The following is an 18,149-nucleotide window of genomic DNA, read 5'->3' on the forward strand; positions in this document are numbered from 1 at the left end:
TGTGTGTGTGTGTGTGTGTGTGTGTGTGTGTGTGTGTGTGTGTGTGTATGTGTGTGTATGCGCTCCTCTCCGCAGACTCATGTGCAAACCGGAGTTTGATGTAGAAGGATGCTGCTCCACCAGGTTTGGTTGTATGCCTTTAATCTCAGAACTTGGGAGGCAGAGGCAGGTGGATTTTTGTGAGTTCAAGGCCAGCCTGGTCTACATAGTGAGTTTTAGGCCATCCGAGGCCATCCAGAGAGATACTGACTCAAAAAAAAAAAAAAGGAAACTGGTGGTCCTCCATCACTTTCTGAACTTATTTTGAGACAGGATCTCTCAGTAAATCCAAAGCCTGGTGTTTTGACTAGACTGAATGTCCAGTTAGGTTATGTTTCTGTGAAACATTGCCTTCATTACATTACTATATTTGCTACTACTAATTTTTAAATTAATAATTTATTTTTCGTTTTTAAATTAACTTCAAGAGTAATAGATTTCCATATATATGTTTTTATTGATTCTGCTTCCTTTCTCTGCTGTATCCTTTCACAACTAGTATTTCCCTATCCATTTTGTTCTGTTGTCTTACCCACTCTTCACTCTCTTACAGCTTTTTTCCCCTTTCTTTTCTTTTTTTTTTATTCTAGTCACATGGGTCTCTTTCTAGTTTCTTGCCTTTACCCATATTTACTCTTATCTGGAAACACATATTTAACATTTGGAGTCTAGGATCTTTTTATCTGTACCTAGTATTTTCCACTTCCATCCATAACTTCATAAATACTATTGTATATGTGTTCCACATTTTCGTTATCTGTTGATGGACATCTGGCCTGACTCCATTTCCTTGCTGATATGACTGGAACTGTGTTAACAATGGATATGCAAGTATCTCTGGTTTTTGTGTACATGTCCAGAGGTGGTGTTAGCTGCCTCACGTGTTAGTTCTATGGCTAGTGTTTTGAGAAGCCCTGCACTGGTCTCTGTAGTGGCCACACTGATACCAACAGTAGATAAGGAACCTCACTCCTACTCCTTTCCAGAGTTTGCCCTCCTAACAGTAGCTCCAGGTACATCTCTGTTTTCATCTACTCCATGTGATTTTTGTTGTTGTTGTTGGTAGAAGTTCCTGTCCAAATTGAGTTCATATATATGTAGCCAAATCTAGATTCTGATTTTATTTTTTCACAAATATTAATGTATCATCCCACTGAGTTTGAATTCCAGAAATAATAGTCATTCACTTAATTCCAGCTTTTGGATCTGCTAGCAGGGAAACTTACCAGGTAAAAGCCACAGGCAAATGACATTGTACTTCTGAAATAATCATGTACAGTCTCTATATATATTTAACTCTTGTCAAATGATTTCTTAAAGTTTTGTGTCATGGTCTTTAGAGATTGTTGACTTTAATTTAGTGAGTAAGGTAAGAAGAATAAGCCTCTTAAACTAAAGGAAGAAGAGTGGATGGTTAATGTAGGCATTGTGATTTCCTTGTCCATTTTACATCCTTTTTCTTTTTGTAAAAAGCTGATTCAGACTATTTAAATCAAACTGCTTGTCTTCTGAATGCTGTCTTTAAGCTGCTTGTATTATATGCTTAGGATTATATGCTATCAGCCTACTTTTGATGTGTGTATATGCTTCAAAATTTTCTGCCATTCATTATTCATCAGTAAAATCATATTTCTTTGTTTCTTTTTCTCTCAAAAATGTTTTAGTAAAGTAGAAGGAGATTGCTCTTGGAGGAAACATATTCAGTACTATTTAGTGGTTCTCTCTGAAGGGGAAAGTTTCAGTAGCTCATTTATAACCCTTTTTGTTCTTTTTCACTAACTTTTACCATTCAGTATAAAAAAAACCACACACAAATATATATTCTTAGGTGTCTTTAGGATTTTTAGGTATTTTCGTTTTCAGACTGAGGAAATACTTTTCTTTAAACATTGATTGAATGCTTCTATATGGTTAGTAGTCAAAAATAAATGAATAGCATGTAAAAGTGAAAGACAGTTGTAAGATGCAGAACAGCACAGAGGAGGAAACAACAGGTGTACCAGTGCATGGTTCAGGGTTTCCTGAGTTTTCATCTCCATGGAGATGTCAACTCAATGGAGTGTGGAAGGATGCATTAGAATTTGCCAAGCAGGAGCGGGGTTTGTGGATTCACACCTGTATTCCCATCAATCAGAAGCGGGATAATGACAAGTCAGAGACAAACTGATTTACACAGCAAAACTGCTTTTAAACTGGGCCCAGAGGTCTTTTCTGAGACTGATACTCCAACCAGGGACCACGCATGGAGATAACTTAGAACCCCTGCACAGATGTAGCCGATGGCAGCTCAGTATCCAAGTGCTATCTTAGTAAGGGGAACAGGGACTGTCTCTAACATGAACTCAGTGGTTGGTCCTTTGATCACCTCCCCCTGGGGAGGGGAGCCGCCTTACCTGGCCACAGAGGAGGACATTGCAGCCAGTCCTGATCAGACCTGATAAGCTAGGGTCAGATGGAAGGAGAGGAGGACCTCCCCTATCAGTGGATGGAAGGGAGAGGCATGGGAGGAGAAGAGGGAGGGAGAGTGGGATTGAGAGGGGACAAAGGAGGACACTACAGCTGGGATACAAAATGAATAAATTGTAATAAATAAAAAATAAATAAATACAAAGGAAAAATAAAGGGAGGAAAGAAAAGAAAGAAAGAAAGAAAGAAAGAAAGAAAGAAAGAAAAAGGAAGGAAGAAAGAAAGAAAAGAAGTTGCCTTTTAGATTGGGTAATGGTTATTCTGGCAACACAGAAGCACATTTGACAAAGCCTAGGCATAGTAGCTCCCTGTAGGTGCTATGTGGAACTTGGAGAGGTACGTGGACAGGGCCACAGTGCCAAAAGCTTGGTTGTTACCAGTTGGCTTCGTTGGTAACTAGGATTTGTAGTACCATATCCAATTTAAATCACAAATACTGGATTAGAAATCTGAAGTAAAAACTTAATTGTACTAGGAATCTGAGGAAACATTGTGGATTGGTCCATGTATTTTTCTGTGTTGGAAATTTTCCATAGAAACTGCGTTACTGTAATTATACCGAAACAGATTGGTTGACATGTAATTGGGGTAAATACCAATACTTCTCAAATTCATTTTTCTGACATAATTTAGCATCTCCAAGGGCAAGTTTGAGAACGTGGTTCTACATTTTTAGTTTAGTAATCTTTTCTGTAATTTTACTCCTTTCAGTTAATCAAGTTTTAGAAACATACTATTATTATAATATATATTATATTATAAAGAACCAAGTTTTGATTTTTATGGCATTTATTAAGCTTCTTTCTTTGATTTTGGAGCTCTGTTTCACCTCATAATCACATAGAGTAATTGGTCAACATAAGAACTAGTTTCAGGTTTCCATTTCCAAAGATTTTGAATCAGTGTGTCATGGCTGACGGTGGTCTGGAGATTTAAAATTTTATTCAGCACTGTAGGCAGTTCTCCAGGGACACTAGTTATGACTGCATCTTGAGAAACCAAGTGCTGGGGAGTAGTAGAACACCATATTTTTTCCCATCAGCAACAAAATAAATCAGGCAGTTCTTTGAACTGCTATGTTGAAAATATGTGAAGAATTCTGTCCACTAATTAGACAGCAGCTTTTTCCTGTGGAGGGCGTAAGTGAGTATCCTGTTAAATCTGCAAAATTACACCATGTCCAAAGGGGAAGGCTACCCTGAGGTTTGAGGTCCACACATTGCCCCTTCTCTGTTAGAAGCCAAAAGATGGCAGCAACTCAGTGTTCCTATATCCATCTTGCTATATCCAAGCAAGTTTAACTGCAGGCTTGCAATATTTCAGCTTTGAGAAATATTTGAGGTCTACACATTACTCCTTTCTCCAAGCAAGTTTAACTGCAGGCTTGCAATATTTCGGCTTTGAGAAAGTTTGAGGTCCACACGTTGTTCCTTCTCTGTTGGAAGCCAGCAGATGGCAGCACCTCAATGTTGCTATACTAAACTTCCTATATCCAAGCAAGTTTAACTGCATGCTTGCAATATTTCAGCTTTGAGAAATGTCATTGAGGAGAAAATGTGCGTAAGGTGTAGAAAACGCTTGGGATGGGGGCAGGAGAGAGAAACATTTTATTTGCAGCTACTGCTCAATTTAAGAAAACTTGTTTCTCAGTATTTAGAATATTTTTGCCATAACAAACATCCATTTACCTGAAAAGCTATGTTGTTTTCTCCAATAAGAAGAACAGCATTTTCTGAGGTGTCTTTAAAATCTGGGCAGTAGCTTTTAGATTTCATTTGTAAACGTGTATTTTGTGACCATGCCTTAGAGAAACAAATAATAACTGCTTTTTAGTCCAGATTTTTAGGTGCAAAAAAACTGCCTCTTTGCCTGAAACTCAGCTTATTTATAACAGTTCAGTTAAGTAATCGGAACCTAGTTATTTAAGGTGAAAGAAGAAGATAAAAGAGAGGGATGAAATTTGAAAATAAAAATGTTTAAAACACTATTCAAAGCTTCATTTTGCTTAGACATTGATCAGGTTAACATGAGTATAAACATCTGTTTTTAATGCCAAATCATAATAGAAATGGAAAAGGATTAAGAAATGAAGTTAATGTTTAACAATAGGGATGCGTTTTTGCTTCCTTTTTAGGGGCAAAATTAGAAATGCTAGTCTAACAATACTGATGGGTGGCATCCCTTATAGATTTTACTTGAGCATGTTTTTAATCCTTGAGTTTTCCTCTAAGTGTGGATGTATTAAAACAACAACTACAGAATTTTATTCATTCAAAGCTTCTCTGTTTCCATCTGCAACTACAAGAACTCCAAAATCTAATTTAATAAATATATGACATTTAGGTGTTTATTAACAATTTCTTTATAATGGCATCCATATATAATGAATGAACATTTTGACTTGTATTATATCTTATTGGTATAGGAGTCTTACTTAAAAATATATGTTTAGCTAATGGAAAAAACTGAATGTGATAATTGCAAACAGAATGTTTTAGGGGCTGGTATTTGAAAATTGCATTGAGTTTTGAAATATTACTTGTTTAGAAAAATGCAGAAATAACATCTTTTCTAAAAGATACAAGGTGAAGAAATATTAGCCATCCACAGGATTGAGAAGGTTTGGAATCTTGGCCCTGTAGCAGTGGAGTTTGAGTCGGGTTTATCCATTTGAACCTCTCTTAAACTGTGATTAATGCTTGCAGCCTCATAGGTTTGGGGATATCTACATGAGATCATCATAATTGAAAATGTTTCATGCTCTATCCCTCATTGAGTATTAAATTTGCCAACACAATTTTAATCCCACAAATCAACAGTGAGTTATTGCCTCACAATAGTTTTCTAATATCCTTGAACATGGTTGCCTTACTTTTTGGGAGGAAAGGGAAAATGGGTGGAACCTGGGACTGCAAATGTTTTCGTAAGGCATTAGTATGAGGCCACTTTAAAACTGAACTAAAATCAGGAATGTTTGGATTGGTTTCATTTTATCATTTAACTCAAGTGAGGGAGACACAATGTGTTTTAAGTTAGTTAATTTTGGCTTCACATTTATATAGTTGAGTGTCTTAATTATTGTATTAGATATTGAACCAATTTATCTGATAATTACACCTCTGTTAACTTCAGTCATGTGTTTTAAGCCATGTATTTAAAAGAAAATGGACTAAAACACTTACTTGAATATGACTGAACAGTACCTTCCTTCTTAATGATATTTCACTAGAGGAAACTTCCAGAGGCAGTCTGGAAGGCCATACAATAAATCTCAGAAGAGCTTTGCTTTGAGCCATCTGCTTTGTGGAAATTTATTTTGCTTTGTCTTATTAATATTTTAATATATATACATATATATATGTTACACAAATTATTTGGTGTGGAACAAAAATAGGAACATTTGAAGCAAAGGGGGAAAATTTCTTTTACTGTAAAGCTGCAAATATAAAGAAGGAGAACTAGAATGGGACAGTGGCTGTGATTAGTCAGGAAGATGCAGGAGCTTTGACTAGTGTGCTGTATGATCACATTCGTAGCGTTGACTTGTTCTTTTGTACATAGAATTCTCATGCCATGACATTCTTTTGTTCTATTGTAGTCACACAGTGTGTTTGTCTGATATTTTTGTTCAATAGAAGAATGCTGAAAGTATTGGACTTTTGTAGCTGAATGAAGACCTGCCTGAGGCTCCAGGCAACAGAGGCTGCTGCTACACTCTATTCCAGATTTACTGGCTTAAGTTTTCTTATTCTTTATATTTGCAGCTTTACAGTAAAAGAAATAGTATATAAATTTCTATAAGCTGAATTATATCAAAGGGTATGTAAAATGTCATTAGATTTGCATTCTTACTATTTTTAATAAGCACCTCAGCCAGTGATAGGCATTGCAAATCTAATTAGTATCTTTTTTCTCTTTGCTAATGGTAGAATATTATTTTACCTTTTAAAAATGTATTTATACAGTTGGCTTTTACTTTTAAAACTTTATTAAATAACCATAATTTTCCTGTTTACATTTTTCTCCATTTAAACATTATATACATACATATATATATATATATATATATATAATCTGTGTATATATGATTGCCTAACAGGCTTTAAGGACTCTTTAAGGACAAGCTGATGTTTATATTGACATTAGTCCTGTGTTTGTAGTCTTTGTTTCCTATATCTTTGATTTTTGCATAGGAAATCACTGAATGTTAAAACTGTCCTCTATCAGTCATTTAACTTTTTCTCTAAAGCATTCAGGTTACTAGTCCATCGGGAATATGGAATAATTTCATGTGTGTGTCAGAGATGAACTTCTTTTCAGAAGTGCTCTGGTATAGCAGTATCATTTGTTGACAAATCTGTTGAACTACCATGTCCTGTTCTAAATGCAGACATGTACATCAGCCTATGGCAAAATTTCTCTTAACTGACCTCCATCTAACTGCTTAGATTAACTGATGTTGTTTGTTTCCTCCATAAAACTTCAGGACTGGAGACTGTTTAAGCCAAATGTTTACTGATGATGTCTGTGCTTCACTGTATATGATTCATATCAGTACTACCCTGTTTTATATTGCTAATACTCAGATTTGATGTTTCTAAAGAGTTGTTGGTAGCTATACTTGCTATTTTATATTTCTTATTTAATTCAACATTACCAAATTTAAAAAATGTGAGCAAAAAATTAATGCTATGATTATAGATAATTGAATTTGTTGTTTTTTTTGTTTTTCAAAACCTTGTGGCTAGTAAGAACTTTGTAATGAAAAGATTATAGATTAAGACAATTGTAGAACCAAAAGAATGAAATGCATGTACTAAGGATTCATTTCCAACATTTTGGTGATTCTTCATATTGTAGCTCTATGTTGTGAAGACAGACACAGCTGGAAATTTGTTAACAAATCTAAGTTGGTAGTAGTCTAAATGTAATGCTTTTTTGCTATAGAACAGCAGTTCTCAATCTATGCATTGTGATACCTTTGGGGGTCTAATGACTCTTTTACAGGGTTCACCTAAGACCATTGGAAAATGTAGATATTTATATTACCATTTATAACTGTAGCAAAATTACAGTTATAAAGTAGCATTGAAAATAATTTTATGGTTGGGGTCACCACAACATGAGGAACTGCATTAAAGGATTGTAGCATTAGGAAGGTTGAGAACCACTGTTGTAAAATGTTATCTGCATAGGCATTCGAAATGCAACGTGATATATCTAGTTAGTAAATTAAAAATACTGGTCATTAACCCTAACGTGAAGAGAAAGCATTTACATTACTGCATTGTACTGGCTCTGTCCTGATACAACAACTGCAGAGATTGGTGACTTGAAACAGCAAGCAACGATCATCTCACAGTCTCTGAGGTCAGGAATCACAAAGTGGTGTAAATGCCTGTCTCCCTGATGGTTTCTCATGGGAAACTTGACTATAGCTGAAGAATGCAGTTTCAGTCTGGTTCACTCAGTGCTGTTATTGTTGAGCCCCTCAGTTCCTCCCTGTGTGGGTCTTTATATCACTTTGCTATCTAATCATGACCACAGCCTGGAAGCTAGCCTCCTTAAAGCATGTAACCTAAGAAAGAGCGAAGATGATCAAGTATTTTGTGGTTTCCTCCAAGGGGATGCATGTCACCTGTCCCACCTAGTGTATTTTATTTGTTAGAAGAGACTCAGTACAGTTTACCCTCAAAAAAAGGAAATCCAGCCAGCTTTCAGATACAAAAAAAAAAAAAAAAAAAATCTGCTGTACAGTAGGTATTTATGTTTTGTATGGGTCAGTACTAGGAAGAGATTTGTTTGTAATCTTTCATTTTTTTCTTAGGACACTGCCTTAGGAAAACCTCGAGAAGTGTTCCGACTTCCTACAGATGTGACAGCATATGACAATCGTCTTTGTGCATCTATTCATTTCACATCCCCTACCTGGGTTACCTTGTCAGATGGAACAGGAAGACTGTATGTCATTGGAACAGGTGACCGTGGAAATAGTCCTGAAAAATGGGAGGTAAGTTGTTTTTTTGTTCTTTGTAAGACTTGTGAGGAGTCCAGAAGGTGTATGAAAATTGGATGGAGAAGTCTTTTACCTGCCTGCTTTGTGTGCTGTGTAAATCATCCCCTTTTCCTTTATGATTCTAAGGTTTGCCTTAGTTCTCTCTCTCTCTTTTTCATTGTTCTAATTTTCTGTTATTTCTTTGTTTTGTTTGTTTTATAAAGAGTGCTTTATAAAACAGTATTTCTGTTTTCTAAACCATGCACTTAAAATATGTGGTTTATTTCCTATAGATTATTTTTAATGAAGAGCTTGGGAATCCTTTTATTATAATTCACAGCATCTCATTGCTGAAAGCTGAAGAACATTCAGTAGCTATCCTGCTTCTTCGAATAGAGAAGGAGGGATTGGACTTGAAAGGAAGTGGCTTCTATGTTTCTTTGGAGTGGGTCACTGTCAGTAAGAAGAAAGAAGGTAAAGTAACAAGATTCTGAACTTCTCTAGCTTGATGTCACTTGGTGGGGCTTGGGATGTAGGATTTACTGCTTGCTTTTTGAGCATTGTAATAAATTATGCTACTTATGGGTTATAATATGCTTCTACAACTAACTGCATTTTGTTTAAAAGAAGACATTACATGAATTTTGGAGATCATAAGATATATAATTTTAAAACAGCTAAGAGTTTATACTTATATATATAAACATGGATATAAATAGCTCTTGTTTGACTTTTTCTGTGAGACATGAATAAACTTCATTCGCTACATATAGCGCAAACAACAGACCAAAGTAACATCTATGTATAGCTTACCAAGGCATTGAGTTTATTGGGGCTACATACAGGAGCATAAACAATGATTTACTTGTGGGAGCCTGGGTAGTGCAGCACCGAAAAGCTGACACTGCACTGCTAACAAACTGAAATCTGGCTTCCTGGATCTCTATTCAACTCTCAGCATGTGTGCCCAGGAGAGTCTGCTCTTTATAACTTTCAAGGGTTTCCTGAATCTTGTTGCATTCACCTGAGTCTTATGAAATTTTCTTCTTTCTAAAGAGGACGTGTTTTAATTTACAGGAAATAGTTACTTACCAGTAATTGTAAATTTTAATGTAATTTGAATATATAAATATAAATAAGAACAGGAAGATAGAATAATTACCTATATTTTGTTCCCCTTGTCTTTTGCATCTATCTTCCATAAAAGTTCTTCTGCATATGTATAATAACTTCCTGCTCCTTGAAAGACTCAGCTTAGTTTACGTGATATATCTAATGTTCTTCCCCTCTGTCACTCTCTTCATTTTTCTAATTGGTAGCTATGGAGTTACCTTTTTGTTTGCTTTTTGTTCTTTGTTTTTTTCTTTGTTTTGTTTTTCCATTTTGGCATTGTCTCACTACTCTTCCTTATTCAATTAGAAGAAAATTAATTTAACTGAAATTCTTCATCAATACAAAAAAATAACAAAACAAAACAAAATAACCAAAATGAAAAATACTCTTTATTTTACATTTACATTTCAGATATAGACCTTTAAGAGTTTTTTTTTTTTTTTTTTTTTTTTTTTTTTTTTGAAGGAATAACCACTATAAGAAACGTCTGTGTCGACATGGAAATTGCTGAATAAACCTTGTTTTCCCCAGTGTTTATTTCCGTTTCTGTAGGAATGCAGTAATTATATTTTAGGAGTCAGGGGGGAAACTGTTTTAAAGGAACAGACAGGAACCAGACAGTCTGTTTCACAGCTATTCACCTGTGTTGTTTGTTATGACATGAAAACAGCAACGGAGAGTTTATGAACAAATGAATAAGCTAGGTTCTAAAATATTTAGGGACACTGAAGGCTGAGTACTAAAAATTATTTTTTACCACCCAAAATGCAAAGTCATGCTCAACCCTGAAGTTGTACGAACATAGGTACAGATTCGGCTTTGGCTGTTGGGTTGTAGTTTGAAGACTTAAGGAAATAGTAGAAGTATTTATTTTATTTATTTTTTATTGATTACAGTTTTTCTCACTTTGTATCCCAACTGTACCCCTTCCCCGGTCCCCTCCAAATCCCACCCCACCTTTTCTTCACCCATGTCTCTACCCTAGTCCACTGTTAGAGGAGATCCTCCTCCCCTTCCATTTGATCCTAGTCTATAAGGTCTCATCAGAACTGTCCTCTGTGGCCTAGTAAGGCTGTTCCCCCTTCAGGGGGAGGTGATCAAAGAGCAGGCCACTGAGTTCATCTCAGAGACAGTCTCTATTCCCGTTGCTAGGGAACCCATTTGGACACTGGGCTGCCATGGGCTACATTTGTGCAGGGGTTCTAGGTTATCTCCATGAATGGTCTTTGGTTGGAATATCAGTCTCAGAAAGGACCCCTGTGCCCAGATTTTTTTGTTCTCTCTCCTTGTGGAGCTCCTGTCCCCTCCAGGTCTTTCTATCTCCCCCTTCCATAAAATTCCCTGCACTCTGCCCAAAGTTTGGCTATGAGTCTCAGCCTCTTGCTTTGATACTCTGCTGGGTAGAGTCTTTCAGAGGCGCCCTGTGGAAAGCTCCTGTCCTGTTCTTTGTTTTTCCTTCTTCCAATGTCCATCCCGTTTGCCTTTCTGAATAAGGATTGATATCTTGCCCAGGGTGTTCTTCCTTGATTAATTTCCTTAGGTGTACAGATTTTAGTATGATTATCCTGTATTATAGGTCTAATATCCACTTATAAGTGAGTATATACCATGCTTTGGGACACCTCACTCAGGATGATCTTTTCTAGTTCCTACCATTTGCATTCATATTTCATGATTTCCTTGTTTTTAATTGCTGAGTAGTATTCCATTGTGTAAATGTACCACAATTCCTGTATTCATTCCTCAACTGAGGGACATCTGGGTTGTTTCCAGGTTCTGGCTATTATGAATAATGCTGCTACAAACATGGTTGAGCTAGTGTCCTTGTTGTTTATTTGAGCATCTTTTGGATATATGAATAAGTGTTATTCCTTTTTGTCTGAGAAAGCGTCAGATTGGTTTCCAAAGTGGTTGTATAAGTTTACATTCCCACCATCAATGGAGGAAGGTTCCCCTTTCTCCACATCCTCTGCAAGGTATGTTCTCACTTGAAATTTTGCTCTTAGCCATTCTGATAGATGTAAGGTGAAATCTCAGGGTTGTTTCTGATTTGCATTTCCCTGATAGCTAAGAATGTTGAGCATTTCTTTAAATGTTTCTCTGCCATTCGATATTCCTCTATTGAGAATTCTCTGTTTAGCTCTGTACCCCATTTGTTAATTTTATTATTTGACTTGTTGTTGTTTGACTTCTTAAGTTTTTATATATTCTGTATATTAGCCTTCTGTCAGATATAGGGTTGGTGAAGATCCTTTCCCAATCTGTAGGCTGTCGTTTTGTTCTGATGACAGTGTACTTTGCTTTACAGAAGCTCTTCATTGTCATGAGGTCCCATTTATTTATTGTTGCTCTTAGGGCCTGTGCTGTTGGTATTCTGTTCAGGAAATTGTGTCCTGTGCCAATGAATTCAAGGCTCTTTCTCACTTTTTCTTCTAACAGGTTTAGTGTGTCCAGGTATGCAGGGGTAGTTGAATATATGGAAATCCATCAATGTAATCCACCATATAAACAAACTGAAGGAGAAAAACCCACATAATCATCTCCTTAGATGCTGAAAAAGTATTTGTAAAATCCCAACACCCATTCATATTTAAAGTCTTGGAGAGATCAGGGATACAAGGCACTTACCTAAACATAGTAAAGGTAATATACAGCAAGTCTATAGCCAACATCAAACTAAATGGAGAGAAACTTAAGCAATCTCACTGAAATCAGGGACAAGACAAGGCTGCCCACTCTCTCCATATCTCTTCAACATAGTTCTTGAAGTCCTTGCTAGAGCAATAAGACAGTTGAAGGAGATCAAGGGGATACAACTTGGAAAGGAAGAAGTCAAATTATCACTATTTGCAGATGATATGATAGCATACATGAGTGACCCCAAAATTCAACCAGAGAACTCCTTCAGCTGATAAACACCTTCAGCAAAGTGGCTGGATACAAAATTAACTGAAAAAAAAAAAAATCAGTAGCCCTCCTATATACAAAAGACAAATGGGCTGAGAAAGAAATTAGGGAAACAACACCCTTCACAATAGCCACAAAGGACATAAAATACCTTGATGTGACTACAACCAAGCAAGTCAAAGACTTGTATGGAAAAAACTTCCAGTCTTTGAAGAAAGAAATAGAAGAAGGAATCAGAAGATTGAAAGATTTTCCCATGCTCATGGCTTGGCAGGATTAACAGTAAAAATGGCCATCTTACCAAAAGCAATCTACAGATTCAATGCAATTCCGATCAAATCACCAATACAATTCTTTACAGACCTTGAAAGAAAAATTCCCAACTTCATATGGAATAACTCAGAATCTCTAAAACAATCCTTTACAATAAAAGATTTTCTGGAGGCATCTCCATCCTTTATCTCAAGCTGTACTATAGAGCAACAGTAGTAAAAACTGCATGATACTGTTATAGAAACTGGCTGGTGGATCAATGGAATTGAATAGAAGACCCTGAAATAAACCCACACACATATGGAAACCTGATTTTTGACAAAGATGCCAAAACCATACAATGGAAAAAAATTGTGCTGGTCTAACTGGATGTCTACATGTAGAAAAATGCAAATAGATTCATATTTATCACCTTGCACAAAACTAAAGTCAAAAGGGATCAAAGACCTCAACATAAAACCAAACAGAGTAGCAGTATTTTTTAAAGTATATGATTTGGCTTCTTAGAGGAGAAATTATTGTGCCTTTTCCCTCTCCCTGTGCTAAATAGACTTGATTCTGTAGCTGCAGGTCAGTTCATGGTACTTCCCATGAACTGTACTCTGCTTCAGCAGCTCAGCTGTCCTCAGGTAAGCAGGCACTCTTAGATTTTCCTTTTTGTTTTTGTTTTTTTTTTTTTGTTTGTTTTGTTTTTTCCTCCGAGGATTGTTATTTGTGGAATGCAGCAATTTTCTTAAGTTTCTCTTTTTCTTTCTTGTTTTATTTTATTTTATTAATTACACTTTATTCACTTTGATTCCCCCCCATAAGTCCCTCCTTCCTCCCCTCCCAGTCCCACCCTCCCTCCCTCTTCTTCACACATGCCCCTCCCCGAGTCCACTGATAGGTGAGGTCTTCTCCTTCCTTCTGATCTTAGTCTATCAGATCACATCAGGAGTGGCTGCATTGTCATCTTCTGTGGCCTGGTAAGGCTGCTCCTCCCTCAGGGGAAGGTGATCAAAGAGCAGGCCAATCATATTATGTCAGAGGCAGTCCCTCTTTCCATTACCACTTGGACACTAAACTGCCTGAGTCTTATGGTCTTTCTTGTTTTTGTTTTGTTTTTGTTGTTGTTTCTGAGGCACGTTTCTCTGTGTTGCCGTGGCTGTCTTTGCTGTATTTCGTATCGTGTTTTCCCCAGTTACTAATAGAATTGTGTTCTTTTTAAATCCCTTCTCATCCCTGTGTGTGTGGTGTGTGTATTCAGGGGCATGTGGAGGTCAGAGGTCTACCTCACGTGTCATTAGAAGCAGGCTACCTTGTGTTTTAAGGTGGAGTTTCTCTTTAGTCTGGAGCTCATGAAGTAGGCTAGACTGGTTGGCAGTGGGTACAAATGTCCATCTGTTCTGCTTTTCTAATGCTCAGAGTACAAGTTCATGCACTGTGCATGGCTTTGTAAAGGGGGATCTTGGGACCAAAATCAAATTCTCCTGTTTGCACAGTGAGCGAATTGGCTGAACTGTATCACAGTCATTTTGATGTTTGAATTTAGCACAGTAAAGTAGTATATTTTCCTAAACTGTGTTGAGGGAAACATAGAATAAATTATATTTTATAAAGGGTTAAATTGGAAAATGACAATGTTTACTTGATAAGTAAATTACTTAGTAAATGTTAAGCTGATTTTTAACTACTTAGTGTTAAACTTCCAAAAATATGATCCATCTAATAGAATAGTAGTATAAAGGTATATACTTGCCTGAAGTGATTTTTTTTTGTTTGCTTGCTTGCTTGTTTACATTCCTTATTAAATATTTTTAATTTTTTAAATTTGTTTTTAATATTTTTATTTTTGTGTGTAATGTATTTTGATCATATTCTTTCTTACTCTCACAAGTCCTCCTCAATCCTCCTTACACAACTTCATGCTTCTTCATTCTCTCAAAAAAACCTCAAAAAAAACAAAAAAGAAAGCAAAAAGACAAAAGCAGTAATTATAGCAGAAAAAAAAAGTGCTGCGTGCATGCACACACGCAACACACACACACGCAACACACACACAAACAACAAAACAGAACATGATTGACTTCATACTTGTGTATTCTGGGGACAAAATGTTGATCAGCTACTCCTCAGCATGATGTCTACCCTGGAGTGTGTTTGATATACCTAGTAATATTTCACTGGAGAAAATTAGTGGTACCAATTGTAAATTATTTCTTATTAGGAGTGTGACTTTGCATACAATTTCACTTCCACTTAGGAGTGCTGGAATGTTTTCTGGCACGAACTTGTACAGGTCTTAAGTGTTCTGTCACAGTCTCTGAGAATTCATAGGTGCATTAATTAGCCCTGATATGTCTAGATATCTTTCTGTGTCTCTGGCCTTTACAATCTCTTCCACCTCATCTTCTGCATAGGTTTTTGAGCCATAAGAGAAAGCATTTGTTATAAACATCCCATATAGGGCTGAGTTCTCCAAGATCTCTAACCATCTGCACATTGTCTAGTTGTGGGTCTCTAAATTCTCATCTACTGCAAGAAAGAGCTTCTTTGATGAGGGTTGAGCAATGTAGTGATCTGGGTGCCAGCCAACTGTGGTGGCTGTGGGTTCTTGGTAGAGAGTGGTTTTTTTATCTGAAGTGTTTTGAGTATGTAGAAAACAGTGTGTCTTCATAAGAGAATACATTTACTAAAACCTTAAAGTACAATAAAATTGGTATTATAGCAAACGTTGTAAGTACTTACAATTTCATTATTGATTATAATATTTATGTAGTTCTGTTTTGTTTTATAAAAACCAGCTACTATGAAAATATTTCATTTTAAGAAGCCCTTCTTATGAGTAGCTAAAACAAGAGGAAAATAGTTCCTTCTCCACTTCTCCCCACCCCCATCTCAGATAGTGTCTTTTTAAAAGGTGTGTATCACAGACCTGCTGAGAATGCAGTCGGTCATTTTGAGGTCTAGACTTTGTTCTCCAGTGGGAACTTGTACAGGTTGGACATGCTTTATTTGTATGACATTCACTGGGATTAACCACAAGTCATGTGTGGCTGTTAGACACTTGAAATATGCCTAAGTAGCCTAAGATAGTGAATTTTAAACTTTACTTAATTTTAATTAAGTAGCCATTTGCAGTAGTGACTGCTGCACTGGACATTACAATTTAGAGCAAATTTCATCAAAACCAGTATTCTAAAGTAGTGACTTGTTGAAGGACGATAAAGTTCTCAGACGTGTGTGAGTGTATTTGTGTGTGTGCCAGAGGAGAACTGTCCGTTTCTACCATGTTGTTGTTGGGTATTGGACTCTTGTCATCAGACTTGGTGTCAAGGACCCTTACCCAGTGAGCCACCTTGGTGGTCCTAAGTTATTAATTCATTTTTTCATACCAAAATATTCTTTACAATGTAGCTTTCCATATAATTTATTTTCCTACAGATAGTAACAAGTATGAAATTACAAAGCGTCATGTTTTCCATGGAAAGTCAGTTCCGCATTATGCAGCGATTGAGCCTGATGGAAACGGCCTAATGATTGTATCCTACAAGTCCTTCCAGGGTGTTGCAGTAGGTCACGATCTTGACGACAGTATGGATGAAGACAGGTCCGAGAAAATGAAAGGTAATTTAACCTGTCAGGGTGCTCATGTGTACTTGTGTTTGTACACACACATCTGTCTGCTTTATTCCCCACGGAATTTTATGGGTTCCAATAGGGTATAATGGATGCTTTATCTTAATTTTCATTCATATCCTACCTCCACCTCTTTTTCTGGAGGATACTCCCTGACTGATGTGGACTGGTTTATATTCATAACTTTGTAATTCTCTGTTATTTTAGAAATTGCATTTGCCTTACATGATTTCCTGCTTATTACTTATTAAATAATGTTTATATTAACACTGGTAAAGGCAGTATGATAACTATTATTCCAAAATAAGGCCTAATATGCATATTCTTACCTTCATACTAAACTGACAGTTCCTTGGGGTCAGAATCACTGCATTTCGTGATTGAGTGAATGAGAAAAGGTTATACCTTAGGGTGAAAGGTCAACAATGTCTTCTGGAAGAAACTTGTATTTTTAATAAAGGATATTTCTGTTCATATTAGAGAACAATATATTTAACAAAATTATATAGCATTTGATAATTACTTGAAATAAGATCTGGGGCTGCAGAGATAACTCAGAAGTTAGAGAGGTTGCTGATCTTGCTGACGTGGGTGTGGTACCCAGCACTCACATGGTGGCTCACAACCACCCTTATCTTCAGTGTCAGGGGATCTGACACATGCAAGCACCAATACATATTAATGTAAATAAAGATCTGAAGTAAAATTGGCCTCAGTATTTTTGTATAGATTTTAAAAATTAATCCTTCAAAAATATTTGATACTGATGTAATCAACATTTAAAAATGTTTCCCGTAGATTTATGAATATATGAGCCTCTAGATACAAAAGAAAAGTGCCCTTAGTCCTCTTCATCTCTTTTACCACTGTTTCCTCACATACTATTTTTTGTTGTTAGACTGAGACTTCTTAGTGAAATAAATTCACTGATCCTGTTTCATTGTAAAATTGCTAAAGTCTTTCCCAATCAGTGTTCATATGCCAAGCCCACATGCCCTTTAGAACTCATTCACTAAGCAATTGGGAAGGTGGGGGGAGGGCAGTCAGAGCTCTAGTGGAGCACAGCATGTGCTTGTGTTAGTGTAGTCCTTTACCTGCTTTTCTTGTTGAAGCTTCATGTTACATCTTCATTTGCTCTGTAACTCATTAATTATTGTGTGTGATATTTTCACAATGATAAAGGAGAAGAGGCATGTGTTTAAAATTGTATTTGTGTCATATTAGCACTCCTAACACTCTGGGAACAGAGACTGCTTTCATTCTTTGTAAGTCTCATGAAAAGGAATATGATGGCTTTTTGGTATTTCATTTCATCACAATGAGATAAGTGATTGATTATATTTTCTTTTTAAAATGTAAACAATCTCTAAAGGCACAGGATATACTTCAAAGCACCCACCGTCAAAAGTCTGAGACAGCCTAGTGGTGAAGAGCTTGCCTAGCACATGCAAAGCCCCAGGTTTGACCTTCACCATACAAAAACAGGGGAAATGTAATTGTTAATATACTCCTTACAATGAAGGGATTAAGAAATTCTAGATTTTTTAAATCTTTTCTACTAAAACTTACATGTAAGTTTACAGGTTCCTCCTATCCTCATTGTCCATCACAGGTTATATATTATATAATTTTATGACATATATAATTTTATTATATAAACTGATATGTTCACATTTCATGAGGCTAGTGGGGTGTGTGTGTGTGTGTGTGTGTGTGTGTGTGTGTGTGTGTGTGTGTG

The 18,149-nt window shown here is 36.4% G+C and overlaps 1 protein-coding gene across 3 annotated transcripts in view; it reads left to right on the top strand.

Annotated features, from left to right (window-relative positions):
* Nudcd1 (NudC domain containing 1) overlaps positions 1–18,149 on the top strand; it is a 58,256-nt gene that overhangs the window by 16,868 nt on the left and 23,239 nt on the right. For all 3 annotated transcript variants that reach the window (XM_055626702.1, XM_055626704.1, XM_055626703.1), the window contains exons 3-5: positions 8,333–8,515; positions 8,794–8,974; positions 16,217–16,399. In XM_055626702.1, the coding sequence (XP_055482677.1) occupies positions 8,333–8,515; positions 8,794–8,974; positions 16,217–16,399 (547 nt within the window). The remainder of the gene's footprint in view (positions 1–8,332; positions 8,516–8,793; positions 8,975–16,216; positions 16,400–18,149) is intronic.

This window comes from Psammomys obesus, unplaced genomic scaffold, assembly GCF_907164565.1.
Source record: "Psammomys obesus unplaced genomic scaffold, mPsaObe1.curated_primary_1811, whole genome shotgun sequence".
Taxonomy (NCBI): domain Eukaryota; kingdom Metazoa; phylum Chordata; class Mammalia; order Rodentia; family Muridae; genus Psammomys; species Psammomys obesus.